Source organism: Salmo trutta, chromosome 16, assembly GCF_901001165.1.
Source record: "Salmo trutta chromosome 16, fSalTru1.1, whole genome shotgun sequence".
Lineage (NCBI taxonomy): Eukaryota > Metazoa > Chordata > Actinopteri > Salmoniformes > Salmonidae > Salmo > Salmo trutta.
In genome coordinates this window covers 35,587,939-35,606,412 of record NC_042972.1, presented here as the reverse complement: position 1 = coordinate 35,606,412, position 18,474 = coordinate 35,587,939, and the positions used below count along the sequence as shown (strand labels likewise).

General features: G+C 36.9%; 1 protein-coding gene across 1 annotated transcript in view; it reads right to left on the bottom strand.

Annotated features, from left to right (window-relative positions):
- Positions 1-18,474, bottom strand: part of camta1b (calmodulin binding transcription activator 1b) — a 171,668-nt gene that overhangs the window by 94,678 nt on the left and 58,516 nt on the right. The window contains exons 2-3 of the mRNA XM_029692636.1: positions 4,254-4,349; positions 437-540 (exon numbers count right to left, since the gene is read on the bottom strand). Coding sequence (XP_029548496.1) covers positions 437-540; positions 4,254-4,349 — 200 coding nt within the window. The remainder of the gene's footprint in view (positions 1-436; positions 541-4,253; positions 4,350-18,474) is intronic.

Below are 18,474 nucleotides of genomic sequence, written 5' to 3'. Positions count from 1 at the left end.
ACTCACTCATTCTAATGTTTAATAAATGTATCGTATAGTGTGCGTGTGGCAGGCTTATAATGATGGCAAAAAACAACATTTGAGAGTGTGCTGACCCTGGTGCTAGAGGGGATATGCAGCTGGAGGTTGAATGTTTGAAGGGGTACGGGACTATAAAAAGTTTGGGAACCACTGTCCTAGATCAATAACACACACGCCTCAGTCTCTATCCACAATCAAAACAGAAATAATAGCAAACCACAAGTGGGCCCAGCACAATAGTTTTCTTCAGAACTACACGTGGAAACCCATCCACTGGAATAGTGAAGGGAGATGATAACCTATGGAAGAGGCTAGAGGTCACCACACTCAAACACTGCTACACAGAGGCCCTAATCCATCCAAGTCCTTGGACTAGGCGCAACCTATTATTGGGTCATCCTAAGTGCTCTCTCACCTCATTGGTGTTCCAGCGGTGGCGCTCCTTGGGAAGAGAGGAACATTTGGGCAAACACTCCAACAGCTTCTTAGGTAGGTAGATCTTCAACTGGCCAGGCTCACCTAGACAGACAGACAGACAGACAGACAGACAGACAGACAGACAGACAGACAGACAGACAGACAGACAGACAGACAGACAGACAGACAGACAGACAGACAGACAGACAGACAGACAGACAGACAGACAGACAGACAGACAGGTTATTGACTGAGTTTGAGTGAAGGACCTCTGTTTAACCCAGGAGACGTGAGACTCCTGAACATGCTCATGCACACACGCTGACACAATGTGTGTATGTGTGTGAGAGAGAGGGGGGGGTATAGATAGATAGTGATAGAGACAGTGAGAGTGTGTTCAGGCACGTATGCTCACCCTAATCAATTATGCATTTATTAATAGAAGCCCTGAGAAGACAGAATTTCAAACAGCTGAATGGCGCTGGCTTAGGTAAAGCCTAATTTCTTATTTAGCAGCACTCCGGACTCACTGCTATGAATGCCAATCAGTGTTTAAATCCTCTCCTTCACACACACACACACACATCCCGCCCAGTGTCCCCGATGTTCCGACCACTGATCAGAGGAATTCTCATCAGGGCCCTGCCTTTGAAATGCACTAGAAAACCCACATGAAACCGGCGATCAAACACACCCACCATATGCATGCAAGCACACACACTCATACATCTCATGTGCGTGGTTGTGTGCGTGTGGACCACCTAAGTTTATATCTCCCTTGGGACTTTCCAGAAAGATCCTACCACCAACAAATTCCCATGGCAATCCCAGACACACACTTCCATCTGAACAGCATCTTTATTGGTACCTATATAAGAATCAAATATGCTACAAATGCACATTCCCCATCCATTAGTTGATTAATATTTTACCTTCTAAAACTGTCATGTATTCCACATGTATTACTGAAAAATCCCAATACCCCTGTGAGGCTGTCAGTTAATTATAAAACTTTCCAGAATAAAAACGCTCAAATGCAACTCTTACAGCAGCATACCACCCTGCATCCCTCCCACTGCTGGCTTGCCTCTGAATCTAAGCAGTGTTGGTCCTGGTCAGTCCCTGGATGGGAGACCAGATGCCGCTGGAAGTGGTGTTAGAGGACCAGTAGGAGGCACTCTTTTCTCTGGTCAAAAAAGTATCCCAGGGCAGTGATTGGGGACATTGCCCTGTGTAGGGTGCTGTCTTTTGGATGGGACGTTCAACGGTGTCCTGACTCTCTGTGGTCACTAAAGATCCCATGGCACTTATTTTAAGAGTAGGGGTGTTAAATAAATAAAAACATCTATCCCAGTACTGAGGAGAAATGTAATATTTCCCCCTTTTCTAAATAAAATGAATGTGAAAGAAAGGCTCATTGCACAGAAACTAGATAGAGGGGAAGGAAGAAGAGAGAGGGGGAGATATAGGGGAGAGAGGGAAGGAGGGAGAGGAGGAGAAGAGTTCGGGGTAGATGTGCGTGCAAAAAGAGGCAGAGAAATGGGGAAGGAAGGAAGGAAAAGACAGGGAGAGAGAAGATTAAGAAGAAGGGGGGATGAGGAGAGGGATAGAGGGATGGGTGTGCATGCTAATTCATGATTCTGCTGATAAACCTTTCCTCAAGTCATCCTCAGCTGGGATACCACAACAGAGAGAATGCTGGGATATGAGGAATTGTTGGTATGATCGATCAATCAACCAACCAAACAATTCAAGAATCAATGAATCATTCATCCTCCATGCCCAAGCCTTCCCCTCCGATTCTCAAACCAACAACCTTAGCCTCGCTTTCTGCTCCTCCCCCTGTCCCTGTCCCTCACCATTCCTCTTTCCTCCCAAGTCCCTCCCCGCTCCATCTGTCCCTGACCCCTCTCTCTCTCTCTGTCATTGTCTGTCTCTCTGTCCTCTCCTGTCTCTGTCTCTCTGTCCTCTCAGGTCTCTTTGTCCTCTCCCATCTCTGTCCTCTCATGTCCCTGGGCTCTGGTGTGTCTCTGTCTCTCTGTCCTCTCCTGTCTCTGTCTCTCCAGTCTCTTTGTCCTCTCCTGTCTCTGTCTCGCTGTCCTCTCATGTCCCTGGGCTCTGGTGTGTCTCTGTCTCTGTCTCTCTGACCTCTCCTATCGCGCTGTCCTCTCCTGTCTCTGTTGCTCTGTCTTCTCCTGTCTCTGTTGCTCTGTCCTCTCCTGTCTCTGTTGCTCTGTCCTCTCCTGTCTCTGTTGCTCTGTCCTCTCCTGTCTCTGTTGCTCTGTCCTCTCCTGTCTCTGTTGCTCTGTCCTCTCCTGTTGCTCTGTTGCTCTGTCCTCTCCTGTCTCTGTTGCTCTGTCCTCTCCTGTCTCTGTTGCTCTGTCCTCTCCTGTTGCTCTGTCCTCTCCTGTCTCTGTTGCTCTGTCCTCTCCTGTCTCTGTTGCTCTGTCCTCTCCTGTCTCTGTCGCTCTGTCCTCTCCTGTCTCTGTCGCTCTGTCCTCTCCTGTTGCTCTGTCGCTCTGTCCTCTCCTGTTGCTCTGTCCTCTCCTGTCTCTGTTGCTCTGTCCTCTCCTGTCTCTGTTGCTCTGTCCTCTCCTGTTGCTCTGTCCTCTCCTGTCTCTGTTGCTCTGTCCTCTCCTGTCTCTGTTGCTCTGTCCTCTCCTGTCTCTGTCGCTTTGTCCTCTCCTGTCTCTGTCACTCTGTCCTCTCCTGTCTCTGTCGCTCTGTCCTCTCCTGTCCCTGTTGTATCTCAGGACAGATCAGGATAGCAGACAAGGAGAGTACAAACACACAGTACAAATCAATAACCTCCCCACAAAAACCCTTTCTGGGCCTCCTCTCAAACACACACACTAGGATGGCTGTCCTGTTCTAGGATCAATAACCAATCAAAGCACTCATCACCTTTATAGCTCCCCTTAACACTACAGATATTCCCGGCCCTCACCCCGTGTGTGTACACTCCCTCCCTCCCTCCCCCCCCTCCTCTCTCTCTCTCTCTCTCTCTCTCTCTCTCTCTCTCTCCCTCTCATACACAAACATGCAGACACACAAATAGACATACACTCACACACCAAACTAGAACAAGAACTAGAAACACACACACACACACACACACATACACACACACACACACACACACACACACACAAACACCTTTGATCGCCCTGTCTCTCTCTCATACATCTCAGTTAAAGCCAGTTCTTTCTTAACCAGCCACGGTCTGTTTCTCCCAGCACCAGTAACACTGATCCATGCCGTATGGATAGATAGTGCTCTGTGCATTGATTAGGCATGACAATGAGCTTCTGCTCCTAAAATAAGCTCTGTGTGTGTGAGTGCGCACACACAATGCTCTGCGTCGGCACGCATGAATAAACATGATCTGTAACAGAGTTGAATGAGAATGAGACTCACTTTAGAATGTGTGTGTGTGTGTCTGTGTGTGTGTGTGAGTGTGTGCATGTGTGTATTATCTGTAACAGAGTAATCTCAGTAACCCAGAACTAAAATCTCTGATAATTTGGTCAGATGCTTGATTAGGACCTGGGAGTGACGAAAACCCAAGACCCAGAACTAATGCTGCTTGTTATCTCATGCATCCCATAGGATAGTGACAGATTCTACAGTACCAGTTATGTTTATGTACAGTACATCTGTCCACAAGAGGTTCGTAACAGAGCTGAAGAGAATAAGGCCTCGGCTGCCAGCTTGTTTAGCCAGAAGGCTTTTCAACACACAGTCACCTCGTCCTACAAAAAGCAGCACACGTCTGTTGGGTCCTGTGATGCGGTGCTGGAGTGTGTTTGCCTTACCGTTGGTGTCAGTGTCATCACTCTTGGGAGGGGCATGTCCTGTGTATCCCACGGCGATTCTAATCATCCGCTCTGGATTCCTTATCCTTTTCAACCCTACAGAGAGAGAGAGAGCGAGAGAGATATGGGATAGAGAGAAGTAGAGAGAGGAGAAGAAATCATGAGAAATTGGGCAGAATATTCCTATTGGCTTGTGACCATTGGCTTCAACAACTTCTACTTCTGCTTTGTTTTCATCTCTTAATTTCCCTGTTCCCTGGTCACCGTTGCTATGATACAGACTTACTACAGCAAGAAGTGGTCATATTATGTCAATGACATCCATTCTTCCATTCAAACAGTAAGAGCAGCCATCTTCTAATCTATAGCTTGATCTACACTGAGTGTACTAAACATTAGGAACCTGCTCTTTACATGACATAGACTGACCAGGATAATCCAGGTGAAAGCTATGGTCCCTTATTGATGTCACCTGTTAATTCCACTTCAATCAGTGTAGATGAAGGGGAGGAGACAGGTTAAAGAAGGATTTTTAAGCCTTGAGACAATTGAGACATGGATTGTGTGTGTGCCATTCAGAGGGTGAATGGGCAAGACAAAACACTTAAGTGCCTTTGAACGGGGTATGGTAGTAGGTGCCAGGCGCACCGGTTTGAGTGTGTCAAGAACTGCAATGCTGCTGGGTTTTTAACACTCAACAGTTTCCCGTGTGTATCAAGAATGGTCCACCACCCAAAGGACATCCAGCCAACTTGACCCAACTGTGGGAAGCATTGGAGTCAACATGGGCCAGCATCCCTATGGAATGCTTTCAACACCTTGTAGTCCATGCCCGACGAATTGAGGCTGTTCTGAGGGTTAAAGGGGGGAGTGCAACTCAATATTAGGAAGGTTTTCCTAATGTTTTGTACACTCAATGTATATTACAGTAGCATCCTCGCTTTACATAAGTCAGATAGTAGAGCAACAAGACATCGCTAGGGGCTTTCAGGCACCCAAGGATGAGCCTGCCTGCCTGCCTGCCTGCCTGCCTGCATGCCTGCCTGCGTGCCTGCGTGCGTGTGCGTGTGTAGCGAGGTGGTGGTACTCCATGTTTATGTGCCTGTGGGCTCCTCCTCTCTGATCTGCTGGAGTTTCTCTACGCAACGGGACTCTCAACCCACGGCCTCCATAAAGCCTGTAGCTATGTACGCTACATATGTTTGTGAGTGTGTCTGTGTGCATTTATGTTTGTCCCCCTCTATGTGTGTGTGTGTGCGTGTGTGCGTGTGTGTGTGTGTGTGTGTGTGTGTGTGTGTGTGTGTGTGTGTGTGTGTGTGTGTGTGTGTGTCTGTCCTACAATTAGGCTTCTAGCGACCCCTTTGAAGATAAAGCCTGTTGTAAAATACATTCTGGATATGAATGTCATTCTCTTCATGGTGATGTATCCTGAAAAAGTACACAGAAGGTAGAAATATGTAATATCCTTCTTTTGTCTATTATTGGGTATTATTCTACAGACTGTCTATTATTGGGTATTATTCTACAGACAGTCTATTATTGGGTATTATTCTACAGACTGGCTATTATTGGGTATTATTCTACAGACTGTCTATTATTGGGTATTATTCTAGACTGTCTATTATTGGGTATTATTCTACAGACTGTCTATTATTGGGTATTATTCTACAGACTGTCTATTATTGGGTATTATTCTGCAGACTGTCTATTATTGGGTATTATTCTACAGACTGTCTATTATTGGGTATTATTCTACAGACTGGCTATTATTGGGTATTATTCTACAGACTGGTTATTATTGGGTATTATTCTACAGACTGTCTATTATTGGGTATTATTCTACAGACTGTCTATTATTGGGTATTATTCTGCAGTCTGTCTATTATTGGGTATTATTCTACAGACTGTCTATTATTGGGTATTATTCTAGACTGTCTATTATTGGGTATTATTCTACAGACTGTCTATTATTGGGTATTATTCTACAGACTGTCTATTATTGGGTATTATTCTACAGACTGTCTATTATTGGGTATTATTCTGCAGTCTGTCTATTATTGGGTATTATTCTACAGACTGTCTATTATTGGGTATTATTCTAGACTGTCTATTATTGGGTATTATTCTACAGACTGTCTATTATTGGGTATTATTCTACAGACTGTCTATTATTGGGTATTATTCTACAGACTGTCTATTATTGGGTATTATTCTACAGACTCTATTATTGGGTATTATTCTACAGACTGTCTATTATTGGGTATTATTCTACAGACTGTCTATTATTGGGTATTATTCTACAGACTGTCTATTATTGGGTATTATTCTACAGACTCTATTATTGGGTATTATTCTGCAGACTGGCTATTATTGGGTATTATTCTGCAGACTGGCTATTATTGGGTATTATTATAGACTGTCTATAATTGGGTATTATTCTACAGACTGTCTATTATTGGGTATTATTCTACAGACAGTCTATTGGGTATTATTCCGCAGACTGGCTATTATTGGGTATTATTCTACAGACTGTCTATTATTGAGTATTATTCTACAGACTGTCTATTATTGGGTATTATTCTACAGACTGTCTATTATTGGGTATTATTCTAGACTGTCTATTATTGGGTATTATTCTAGACTGTCTATTATTGGGTATTATTCTACAGACTGTCTATTATTGGGTGTTATTCTACAGACTGGCTATTATTGGGTATTATTCTGCAGACTGGCTATTATTGGGTATTATTCTAGACTGTCTATTATTGGGTATTATTCTACAGACTGTCTATTATTGGGTATTATTCTACAGACTGTCCATTATTGGGTATTATTCTACAGACTGTCTATTATTGGGTATTATTCTACAGACTGGCTATTATTGGGTATTATTCTACAGACTGTGTATTATTGGGTATTATTCTACAGACTGGCTATTATTGGGTATTATTCTACAGACTGTCTATTATTGGGTATTATTCTAGACTGTCTATTATTGGGTATTATTCTACAGACTGTCTATTATTGGGTATTATTCTACAGACTGTCTATTATTGGGTATTATTCTGCAGACTGTCTATTATTGGGTATTATTCTACAGACTGTCTATTATTGGGTATTATTCTACAGACTGGCTATTATTGGGTATTATTCTACAGACTGGTTATTATTGGGTATTATTCTACAGACTGTCTATTATTGGGTATTATTCTACAGACTGTCTATTATTGGGTATTATTCTGCAGTCTGTCTATTATTGGGTATTATTCTACAGACTGTCTATTATTGGGTATTATTCTAGACTGTCTATTATTGGGTATTATTCTACAGACTGTCTATTATTGGGTATTATTCTACAGACTGTCTATTATTGGGTATTATTCTACAGACTGTCTATTATTGGGTATTATTCTACAGACTGTCTATTATTGGGTATTATTCTACAGACTCTATTATTGGGTATTATTCTACAGACTGTCTATTATTGGGTATTATTCTACAGACTGTCTATTATTGGGTATTATTCTACAGACTGTCTATTATTGGGTATTATTCTACAGACTCTATTATTGGGTATTATTCTGCAGACTGGCTATTATTGGGTATTATTCTGCAGACTGGCTATTATTGGGTATTATTCTAGACTGTCTATTATTGGGTATTATTCTACAGACTGTCTATTATTGGGTATTATTCTACAGACAGTCTATTGGGTATTATTCCGCAGACTGGCTATTATTGGGTATTATTCTACAGACTGTCTATTATTGGGTATTATTCTACAGACTGTCTATTATTGAGTATTATTCTACAGACTGTCTATTATTGGGTATTATTCTACAGACTGTCTATTATTGGGTATTATTCTAGACTGTCTATTATTGGGTATTATTCTAGACTGTCTATTATTGGGTATTATTCTACAGACTGTCTATTATTGGGTGTTATTCTACAGACTGGCTATTATTGGGTATTATTCTGCAGACTGGCTATTATTGGGTATTATTCTAGACTGTCTATTATTGGGTATTATTCTACAGACTGTCTATTATTGGGTATTATTCTACAGACTGTCTATTATTGGGTATTATTCTACAGACTGTCTATTATTGGGTATTATTCTACAGACTGGCTATTATTGGGTATTATTCTACAGACTGTCTATTATTGGGTATTATTCTACAGACTGGCTATTATTGGGTATTATTCTACAGACTGTCTATTATTGGGTATTATTCTACAGACTGGCTATTATTGGGTATTATTCTACAGACTGTCTATTATTGGGTATTATTCTACAGACTGGCTATTATTGGGTATTATTCTACAGACTGTCTATTATTGGGTATTATTCTACAGTCTGTCTATTATTGGGTGTTATTCTACAGACTGTCTATTATTGGGTATTATTCTACAGACAGGCTATTATTGGGTATTATTCTACAGACTGGTTATTATTGGGTATTATTCTACAGACTGTCTATTATTGGGTATTATTCTACAGACTGTCTATTATTGGGTATTATTCTGCAGTCTGTCTATTATTGGGTATTATTCTACAGACTGTCTATTATTGGGTATTATTCTAGACTGTCTATTATTGGGTATTATTCTACAGACTGTCTATTATTGGGTATTATTCTACAGACTGTCTATTATTGGGTATTATTCTACAGACTGTCTATTATTGGGTATTATTCTACAGACTGTCTATTATTGGGTATTATTCTACAGACTCTATTATTGGGTATTATTCTGCAGACTGGCTATTATTGGGTATTATTCTGCAGACTGGCTATTATTGGGTATTATTCTAGACTGTCTATTATTGGGTATTATTCTACAGACTGTCTATTATTGGGTATTATTCTACAGACGTCTATTGGGTATTATTCCGCAGACTGGCTATTATTGGGTATTATTCTAGACTGTCTATTATTGGGTATTATTCTACAGACTGTCTATTATTGGGTATTATTCTACAGACAGTCTATTGGGTATTATTCCGCAGACTGGCTATTATTGGGTATTATTCTACAGACTGTCTATTATTGGGTATTATTCTACAGACTGTCTATTATTGAGTATTATTCTACAGACTGTCTATTATTGGGTATTATTCTACAGACTGTCTATTATTGGGTATTATTCTAGACTGTCTATTATTGGGTATTATTCTAGACTGTCTATTATTGGGTATTATTCTACAGACTGTCTATTATTGGGTGTTATTCTACAGACTGGCTATTATTGGGTATTATTCTGCAGACTGGCTATTATTGGGTATTATTCTAGACTGTCTATTATTGGGTATTATTCTACAGACTGTCTATTATTGGGTATTATTCTACAGACTGTCTATTATTGGGTATTATTCTACAGACTGGCTATTATTGGGTATTATTCTACAGACTGTCTATTATTGGGTATTATTCTACAGACTGGCTATTATTGGGTATTATTCTACAGACTGTCTATTATTGGGTATTATTCTACAGACTGTCTATTATTGGGTATTATTCTACAGACTGTCTATTATTGGGTATTATTCTACAGACTGGCTATTATTGGGTATTATTCTGCAGACTGTCTATTATTTGGTATTATTCTGCAGACTGGCTATTATTAAGTATTATTCTACAGACTGTCTATTATTGGGTATTATTCTACAGACTGGCTATTATTGGGTATTATTCTGCAGACTGGCTATTATTGGGTATTATTCTACAGACTGTCTATTATTGGGTATTATTCTACAGACTGTCTATTATTGGGTATTATTCTACAGACTGTCTATTATTGGGTATTATTCTACAGACTGTCTATTATTGGGTATTATTCTACAGACTGTCTATTATTGGGTATTATTCTACAGACTGTCTATTATTGGGTATTATTCTACAGACTCTATTATTGGGTATTATTCTGCAGACTGGCTATTATTGGGTATTATTCTGCAGACTGGCTATTATTGGGTATTATTCTAGATTGTCTATTATTGGGTATTATTCTACAGACTGTCTATTATTGGGTATTATTCTACAGACAGTCTATTGGGTATTATTCCGCAGACTGGCTATTATAGGGTATTATTCTACAGACTGTCTATTATTGGGTATTATTCTACAGACTGTCTTTTATTGAGTATTATTCTACAGACTGGCTATTATTGGGTATTATTCTACAGACTGTCTATTATTGGGTATTATTCTAGACTGTCTATTATTGGGTATTATTCTAGACTGTCTATTATTGGGTATTATTCTACAGACTGTCTATTATTGGGTGTTATTCTACAGACTGGCTATTATTGGGTATTATTCTACAGACTGTCTATTATTGGGTATTATTCTACAGACTGTCTATTATTGGGTATTATTCTACAGACTGTCTATTATTGGGTATTATTCTACAGACTGTCTATTATTGGGTATTATTCTACAGACTCTATTATTGGGTATTATTCTGCAGACTGGCTATTATTGGGTATTATTCTGCAGACTGGCTATTATTGGGTATTATTCTAGACTGTCTATTATTGGGTATTATTCTACAGACTGTCTATTATTGGGTATTATTCTACAGACAGTCTATTGGGTATTATTCCGCAGACTGGCTATTATTGGGTATTATTCTACAGACTGTCTATTATTGGGTATTATTCTACAGACTGTCTTTTATTGAGTATTATTCTACAGACTGGCTATTATTGGGTATTATTCTACAGACTGTCTATTATTGGGTATTATTCTAGACTGTCTATTATTGGGTATTATTCTAGACTGTCTATTATTGGGTATTATTCTACAGACTGTCTATTATTGGGTGTTATTCTACAGACTGGCTATTATTGGGTATTATTCTGCAGACTGGCTATTATTGGGTATTATTCTAGACTGTCTATTATTGGGTATTATTCTACAGACTGTCTATTATTGGGTATTATTCTACAGACTGTCTATTATTGGGTATTATTCTACAGACTGGCTATTATTGGGTATTATTCTACAGACTGCCTATTATTGGGTATTATTCTACAGACTGTCTATTATTGGGTATTATTCTACAGACTGTCTATTATTGGGTATTATTCTACAGACTGGCTATTATTGGGTATTATTCTGCAGACTGTCTATTATTTGGTATTATTCTGCAGACTGGCTATTATTAAGTATTATTCTACAGACTGTCTATTATTGGGTATTATTATACAGACTGGCTATTATTGGGTATTATTCTGCAGACTGTCTATTATTGGGTATTATTCTGCAGACTGGCTATTATTGGGTATTATTCTACAGATTGTCTATTATTGGGTATTATTCTACAGACTGGCTATTATTGGGTATTATTCTGCAGACTGTCTATTATTGGGTATTATTCTGCAGACTGGCTATTATTGGGTATTATTCTACAGACTGGCTATTATTGGGTATTATTCTACAGACTGTCTATTATTGGGTATTATTCTACAGACTGGCTATTATTGGGTATTATTCTACAGACTGTCTATTATTGGGTATTATTCTACAGACTGTCTATTATTGGGTATTATTCTAGACTGTCTATTATTGGGTATTATTCTACAGACTGGCTATTATTGGGTATTATTCTAGACTGTCTATTATTGAGTATTATTCTACAGACAGTCTATTATTGGGTATTATTCTACAGACTGGTTATTATTGGGTATTATTCTACAGACTGTCTATGATTGGGTAATATTCTACAGACTGTCTATTATTGGGTATTATTCTGCAGTCTGTCTATTATTGGGTATTATTCTACAGACTGTCTATTATTGGGTATTATTCTAGACTGTCTATTATTGGGTATTATTCTACAGACTGTCTATTATTGGGTATTATTCTACAGACTGTCTATTATTGGGTATTATTCTACAGACTGTCTATTATTGGGTATTATTCTACAGACTGTCTATTATTGGGTATTATTCTACAGACTCTATTATTGGGTATTATTCTACAGACTGTCTATTATTGGGTATTATTCTACAGACTCTATTATTGGGTATTATTCTACAGACTGTCTATTATTGGGTATTATTCTACAGACTGTCTATTATTGGGTATTATTCTACAGACTGTCTATTATTGGGTATTATTCTACAGACTCTATTATTGGGTATTATTCTGCAGACTGGCTATTATTGGGTATTATTCTGCAGACTGGCTATTATTGGGTATTATTCTAGACTGTCTATTATTGGGTATTATTCTACAGACTGTCTATTATTGGGTATTATTCTACAGACAGTCTATTGGGTATTATTCCGCAGACTGGCTATTATTGGGTATTATTCTACAGACTGTCTATTATTGGGTATTATTCTACAGACTGTCTATTATTGAGTATTATTCTACAGACTGTCTATTATTGGGTATTATTCTACAGACTGTCTATTATTGGGTATTATTCTAGACTGTCTATTATTGGGTATTATTCTAGACTGTCTATTATTGGGTATTATTCTACAGACTGTCTATTATTGGGTGTTATTCTACAGACTGGCTATTATTGGGTATTATTCTACAGACAGTCTATTGGGTATTATTCCGCAGACTGGCTATTATTGGGTATTATTCTACAGACTGTCTATTATTGGGTATTATTCTACAGACTGTCTTTTATTGAGTATTATTCTACAGACTGGCTATTATTGGGTATTATTCTACAGACTGTCTATTATTGGGTATTATTCTAGACTGTCTATTATTGGGTATTATTCTAGACTGTCTATTATTGGGTATTATTCTACAGACTGTCTATTATTGGGTGTTATTCTACAGACTGGCTATTATTGGGTATTATTCTGCAGACTGGCTATTATTGGGTATTATTCTAGACTGTCTATTATTGGGTATTATTCTACAGACTGTCTATTATTGGGTATTATTCTACAGACTGTCTATTATTGGGTATTATTCTACAGACTGGCTATTATTGGGTATTATTCTACAGACTGTCTATTATTGGGTATTATTCTACAGACTGGCTATTATTGGGTATTATTCTACAGACTGTCTATTATTGGGTATTATTCTACAGACTGTCTATTATTGGGTATTATTCTACAGACTGTCTATTATTGGGTATTATTCTACAGACTGGCTATTATTGGGTATTATTCTGCAGACTGTCTATTATTTGGTATTATTCTGCAGACTGGCTATTATTAAGTATTATTCTACAGACTGTCTATTATTGGGTATTATTATACAGACTGGCTATTATTGGGTATTATTCTGCAGACTGTCTATTATTGGGTATTATTCTGCAGACTGGCTATTATTGGGTATTATTCTACAGATTGTCTATTATTGGGTATTATTCTACAGACTGGCTATTATTGGGTATTATTCTGCAGACTGTCTATTATTGGGTATTATTCTGCAGACTGGCTATTATTGGGTATTATTCTACAGACTGGCTATTATTGGGTATTATTCTACAGACTGTCTATTATTGGGTATTATTCTACAGACTGGCTATTATTGGGTATTATTCTACAGACTGTCTATTATTGGGTATTATTCTACAGACTGTCTATTATTGGGTATTATTCTAGACTGTCTATTATTGGGTATTATTCTACAGACTGGCTATTATTGGGTATTATTCTAGACTGTCTATTATTGAGTATTATTCTACAGACAGTCTATTATTGGGTATTATTCTACAGACTGGTTATTATTGGGTATTATTCTACAGACTGTCTATGATTGGGTAATATTCTACAGACTGTCTATTATTGGGTATTATTCTGCAGTCTGTCTATTATTGGGTATTATTCTACAGACTGTCTATTATTGGGTATTATTCTAGACTGTCTATTATTGGGTATTATTCTACAGACTGTCTATTATTGGGTATTATTCTACAGACTGTCTATTATTGGGTATTATTCTACAGACTGTCTATTATTGGGTATTATTCTACAGACTGTCTATTATTGGGTATTATTCTACAGACTCTATTATTGGGTATTATTCTACAGACTGTCTATTATTGGGTATTATTCTACAGACTCTATTATTGGGTATTATTCTACAGACTGTCTATTATTGGGTATTATTCTACAGACTGTCTATTATTGGGTATTATTCTACAGACTGTCTATTATTGGGTATTATTCTACAGACTCTATTATTGGGTATTATTCTGCAGACTGGCTATTATTGGGTATTATTCTGCAGACTGGCTATTATTGGGTATTATTCTAGACTGTCTATTATTGGGTATTATTCTACAGACTGTCTATTATTGGGTATTATTCTACAGACAGTCTATTGGGTATTATTCCGCAGACTGGCTATTATTGGGTATTATTCTACAGACTGTCTATTATTGGGTATTATTCTACAGACTGTCTATTATTGAGTATTATTCTAGAGACTGTCTATTATTGGGTATTATTCTACAGACTGTCTATTATTGGGTATTATTCTAGACTGTCTATTATTGGGTATTATTCTAGACTGTCTATTATTGGGTATTATTCTACAGACTGTCTATTATTGGGTGTTATTCTACAGACTGGCTATTATTGGGTATTATTCTGCAGACTGGCTATTATTGGGTATTATTCTAGACTGTCTATTATTGGGTATTATTCTACAGACTGTCTATTATTGGGTATTATTCTACAGACTGTCTATTATTGGGTATTATTCTACAGACTGGCTATTATTGGGTATTATTCTACAGACTGTCTATTATTGGGTATTATTCTACAGACTGGCTATTATTGGGTATTATTCTACAGACTGTCTATTATTGGGTATTATTCTACAGACTGTCTATTATTGGGTATTATTCTACAGACTGTCTATTATTGGGTATTATTCTAGACTGTCTATTATTGGGTATTATTCTAGACTGTCTATTATTGGGTATTATTCTACAGACTGTCTATTATTGGGTGTTATTCTACAGACTGTCTATTATTGGGTATTATTCTACAGACTGTCTATTATTGGGTATTATTCTACAGACTGTCTATTATTGGGTATTATTCTACAGACTGGCTATTATTGGGTATTATTCTGCAGACTGTCTATTATTTGGTATTATTCTGCAGACTGGCTATTATTAAGTATTATTCTACAGACTGTCTATTATTGGGTATTATTCTACAGACTGGCTATTATTGGGTATTATTCTGCAGACTGTCTATTATTGGGTATTATTCTGCAGACTGGCTATTATTGGGTATTATTCTACAGATTGTCTATTATTGGGTATTATTCTACAGACTGGCTATATTGGGTATTATTCTGCAGACTGTCTATTATTGGGTATTATTCTGCAGACTGGCTATTATTGGGTATTATTCTACAGACTGGCTATTATTGGGTATTATTCTACAGACTGTCTATTATTGGGTATTATTCTACAGACTGGCTATTATTGGGTATTATTCTACAGACTGTCTATTATTGGGTATTATTCTACAGACTGTCTATTATTGGGTATTATTCTAGACTGTCTATTATTGGGTATTATTCTACAGACTGGCTATTATTGGGTATTATTCTAGACTGTCTATTATTGAGTATTATTCTACAGACAGTCTATTATTGGGTATTATTCTACAGACTGGTTATTATTGGGTATTATTCTACAGACTGTCTATTATTGGATATTATTCTACAGACTGTCTATTATTGGGTATTATTCTGCAGTCTGTCTATTATTGGGTATTATTCTACAGACTGTCTATTATTGGGTATTATTCTAGACTGTCTATTATTGGGTATTATTCTACAGACTGTCTATTATTGGGTATTATTCTACAGACTGTCTATTATTGGGTATTATTCTACAGACTGTCTATTATTGGGTATTATTCTACAGACTGTCTATTATTGGGTATTATTCTACAGACTCTATTATTGGGTATTATTCTACAGACTGTCTATTATTGGGTATTATTCTACAGACTCTATTATTGGGTATTATTCTACAGACTGTCTATTATTGGGTATTATTCTACAGACTGTCTATTATTGGGTATTATTCTACAGACTGTCTATTATTGGGTATTATTCTACAGACTCTATTATTGGGTATTATTCTGCAGACTGGCTATTATTGGGTATTATTCTGCAGACTGTCTATTATTGGGTATTATTCTACAGACTGTCTATTATTGGGTATTATTCTACAGACTCTATTATTGGGTATTATTCTACAGACTGTCTATTATTGGGTATTATTCTACAGACTGTCTATTATTGGGTATTATTCTACAGACTGTCTATTATTGGGTATTATTCTAGACTGTCTATTATTGGGTATTATTCTACAGACTGGCTATTATTGGGTATTATTCTAGACTGTCTATTATTGAGTATTATTCTACAGACAGTCTATATTGGTTATTATTCTACAGACTGGTTATTATTGGGTATTATTCTACAGACTGTCTATTATTGGATATTTTCTACAGACTGTCTATTATTGGGTATTATTCTGCAGGTCTGTCTATTATTGGGTATTATTCTACAGACTGTCTATTATTGGGTATTAGTCTAGACTGTCTATTATTGGGTATTATAAGTCTACAGACTGTCTATTAATGGGTATTATTCTACAGACTGTCTATTATTGGGTATTATTCTACAGACTGTCTATTATTGGGTATTATTTCTACAGACGTCTATTATTGGGTATTATTCTACAGACTCTATTATTGGGTATTATTCTACAGACTGTCTATTATTGGGTATTATTCTACAGACTCTATTATTGGGTATTATTCTACAGACTGTCTATTATTGGGTATTATTCTACAGACTGTCTATTATTGGGTATTATTCTACAGACTGTCTATTATTGGGTATTATTCTACAGACTCTATTATTGGGTATTATTCTGCAGACTGGCTATTATTGGGTATTATTCTGCAGACTGGCTATTATTGGGTATTATTCTAGACTGTCTATTATTGGGTATTATTCTACAGACTGTCTATTATTGGGTATTATTCTACAGACAGTCTATTGGGTATTATTCCGCAGACTGGCTATTATTGGGGTATTATTCTATAGACTGTCTATTATTGGGTATTATTCTACAGACTGTCTATTATTGAGTATTATTCTACAACTGTCTATTATGGGTATTATCTACAGACTGTCTATTATTGGGTATTATTCTAGACTGTCTATTATTGGGTATTATTCTAGACTGTCTATTATTGGGTATTATTCTACAGACTGTCTATTATTGGGTGTTATTCTACAGACTGGCTATTATTGGGTATTATTCTGCAGACTGGCTATTATTGGGTATTATTCTAGACTGTCTATTATTGGGTATTATTCTACAGACTGTCTATTATTGGGTATTATTCTACAGACTGTCTATTATTGGGTATTATTCTACAGACAGTCTATTGGGTATTATTCCGCAGACTGGCTATTATTGGGTATTATTCTACAGACTGTCTATTATTGGGTATTATTCTACAAACTGTCTATTATTGAGTATTATTCTACAGACTGTCTATTATTGGGTATTATTCTACAGACTGTCTATTATTGGGTATTATTCTAGACTGTCTATTATTGGGTATTATTCTAGACTGTCTATTATTGGGTATTATTCTACAGACTGTCTATTATTGGGTGTTATTCTACAGACTGGCTATTATTGGGTATTATTCTGCAGACTGGCTATTATTGGGTATTATTCTAGACTGTCTAATATTGGGTATTATTCTACAGACTGTCTATTATTGGGTATTATTCTACAGACTGTCTATTATTGGGTATTATTCTGCAGACTGTCTATTATTGGGTATTATTCTACAGACTGTCTATTATGGGTATTATTCTACAGACTGGCTATTATTGGGTATTATTCTACAGACTGGTTATTATTGGGTATTATTCTACAGACTGTCTATTATTGGGTATTATTCTACAGACTGTCTATTATTGGGTATATTCTACAGACTGTCTATTATTGGGTATTATTCTACAGACTGTCTGTCATTTTGGGTATTATCTACAGACTCTATTATTGGGTATTATTCTACAGACTGTCTATTATTGGGTATTATTCTACAGACTGTCTATTATTGGGTATTATTCTACAGACTGTCTATTATTGGGTATTATTCTAGACTGTCTATTATTGGGTATTATTCTACAGACTGGCTATTATTGGGTATTATTCTAGACTGTCTATTATT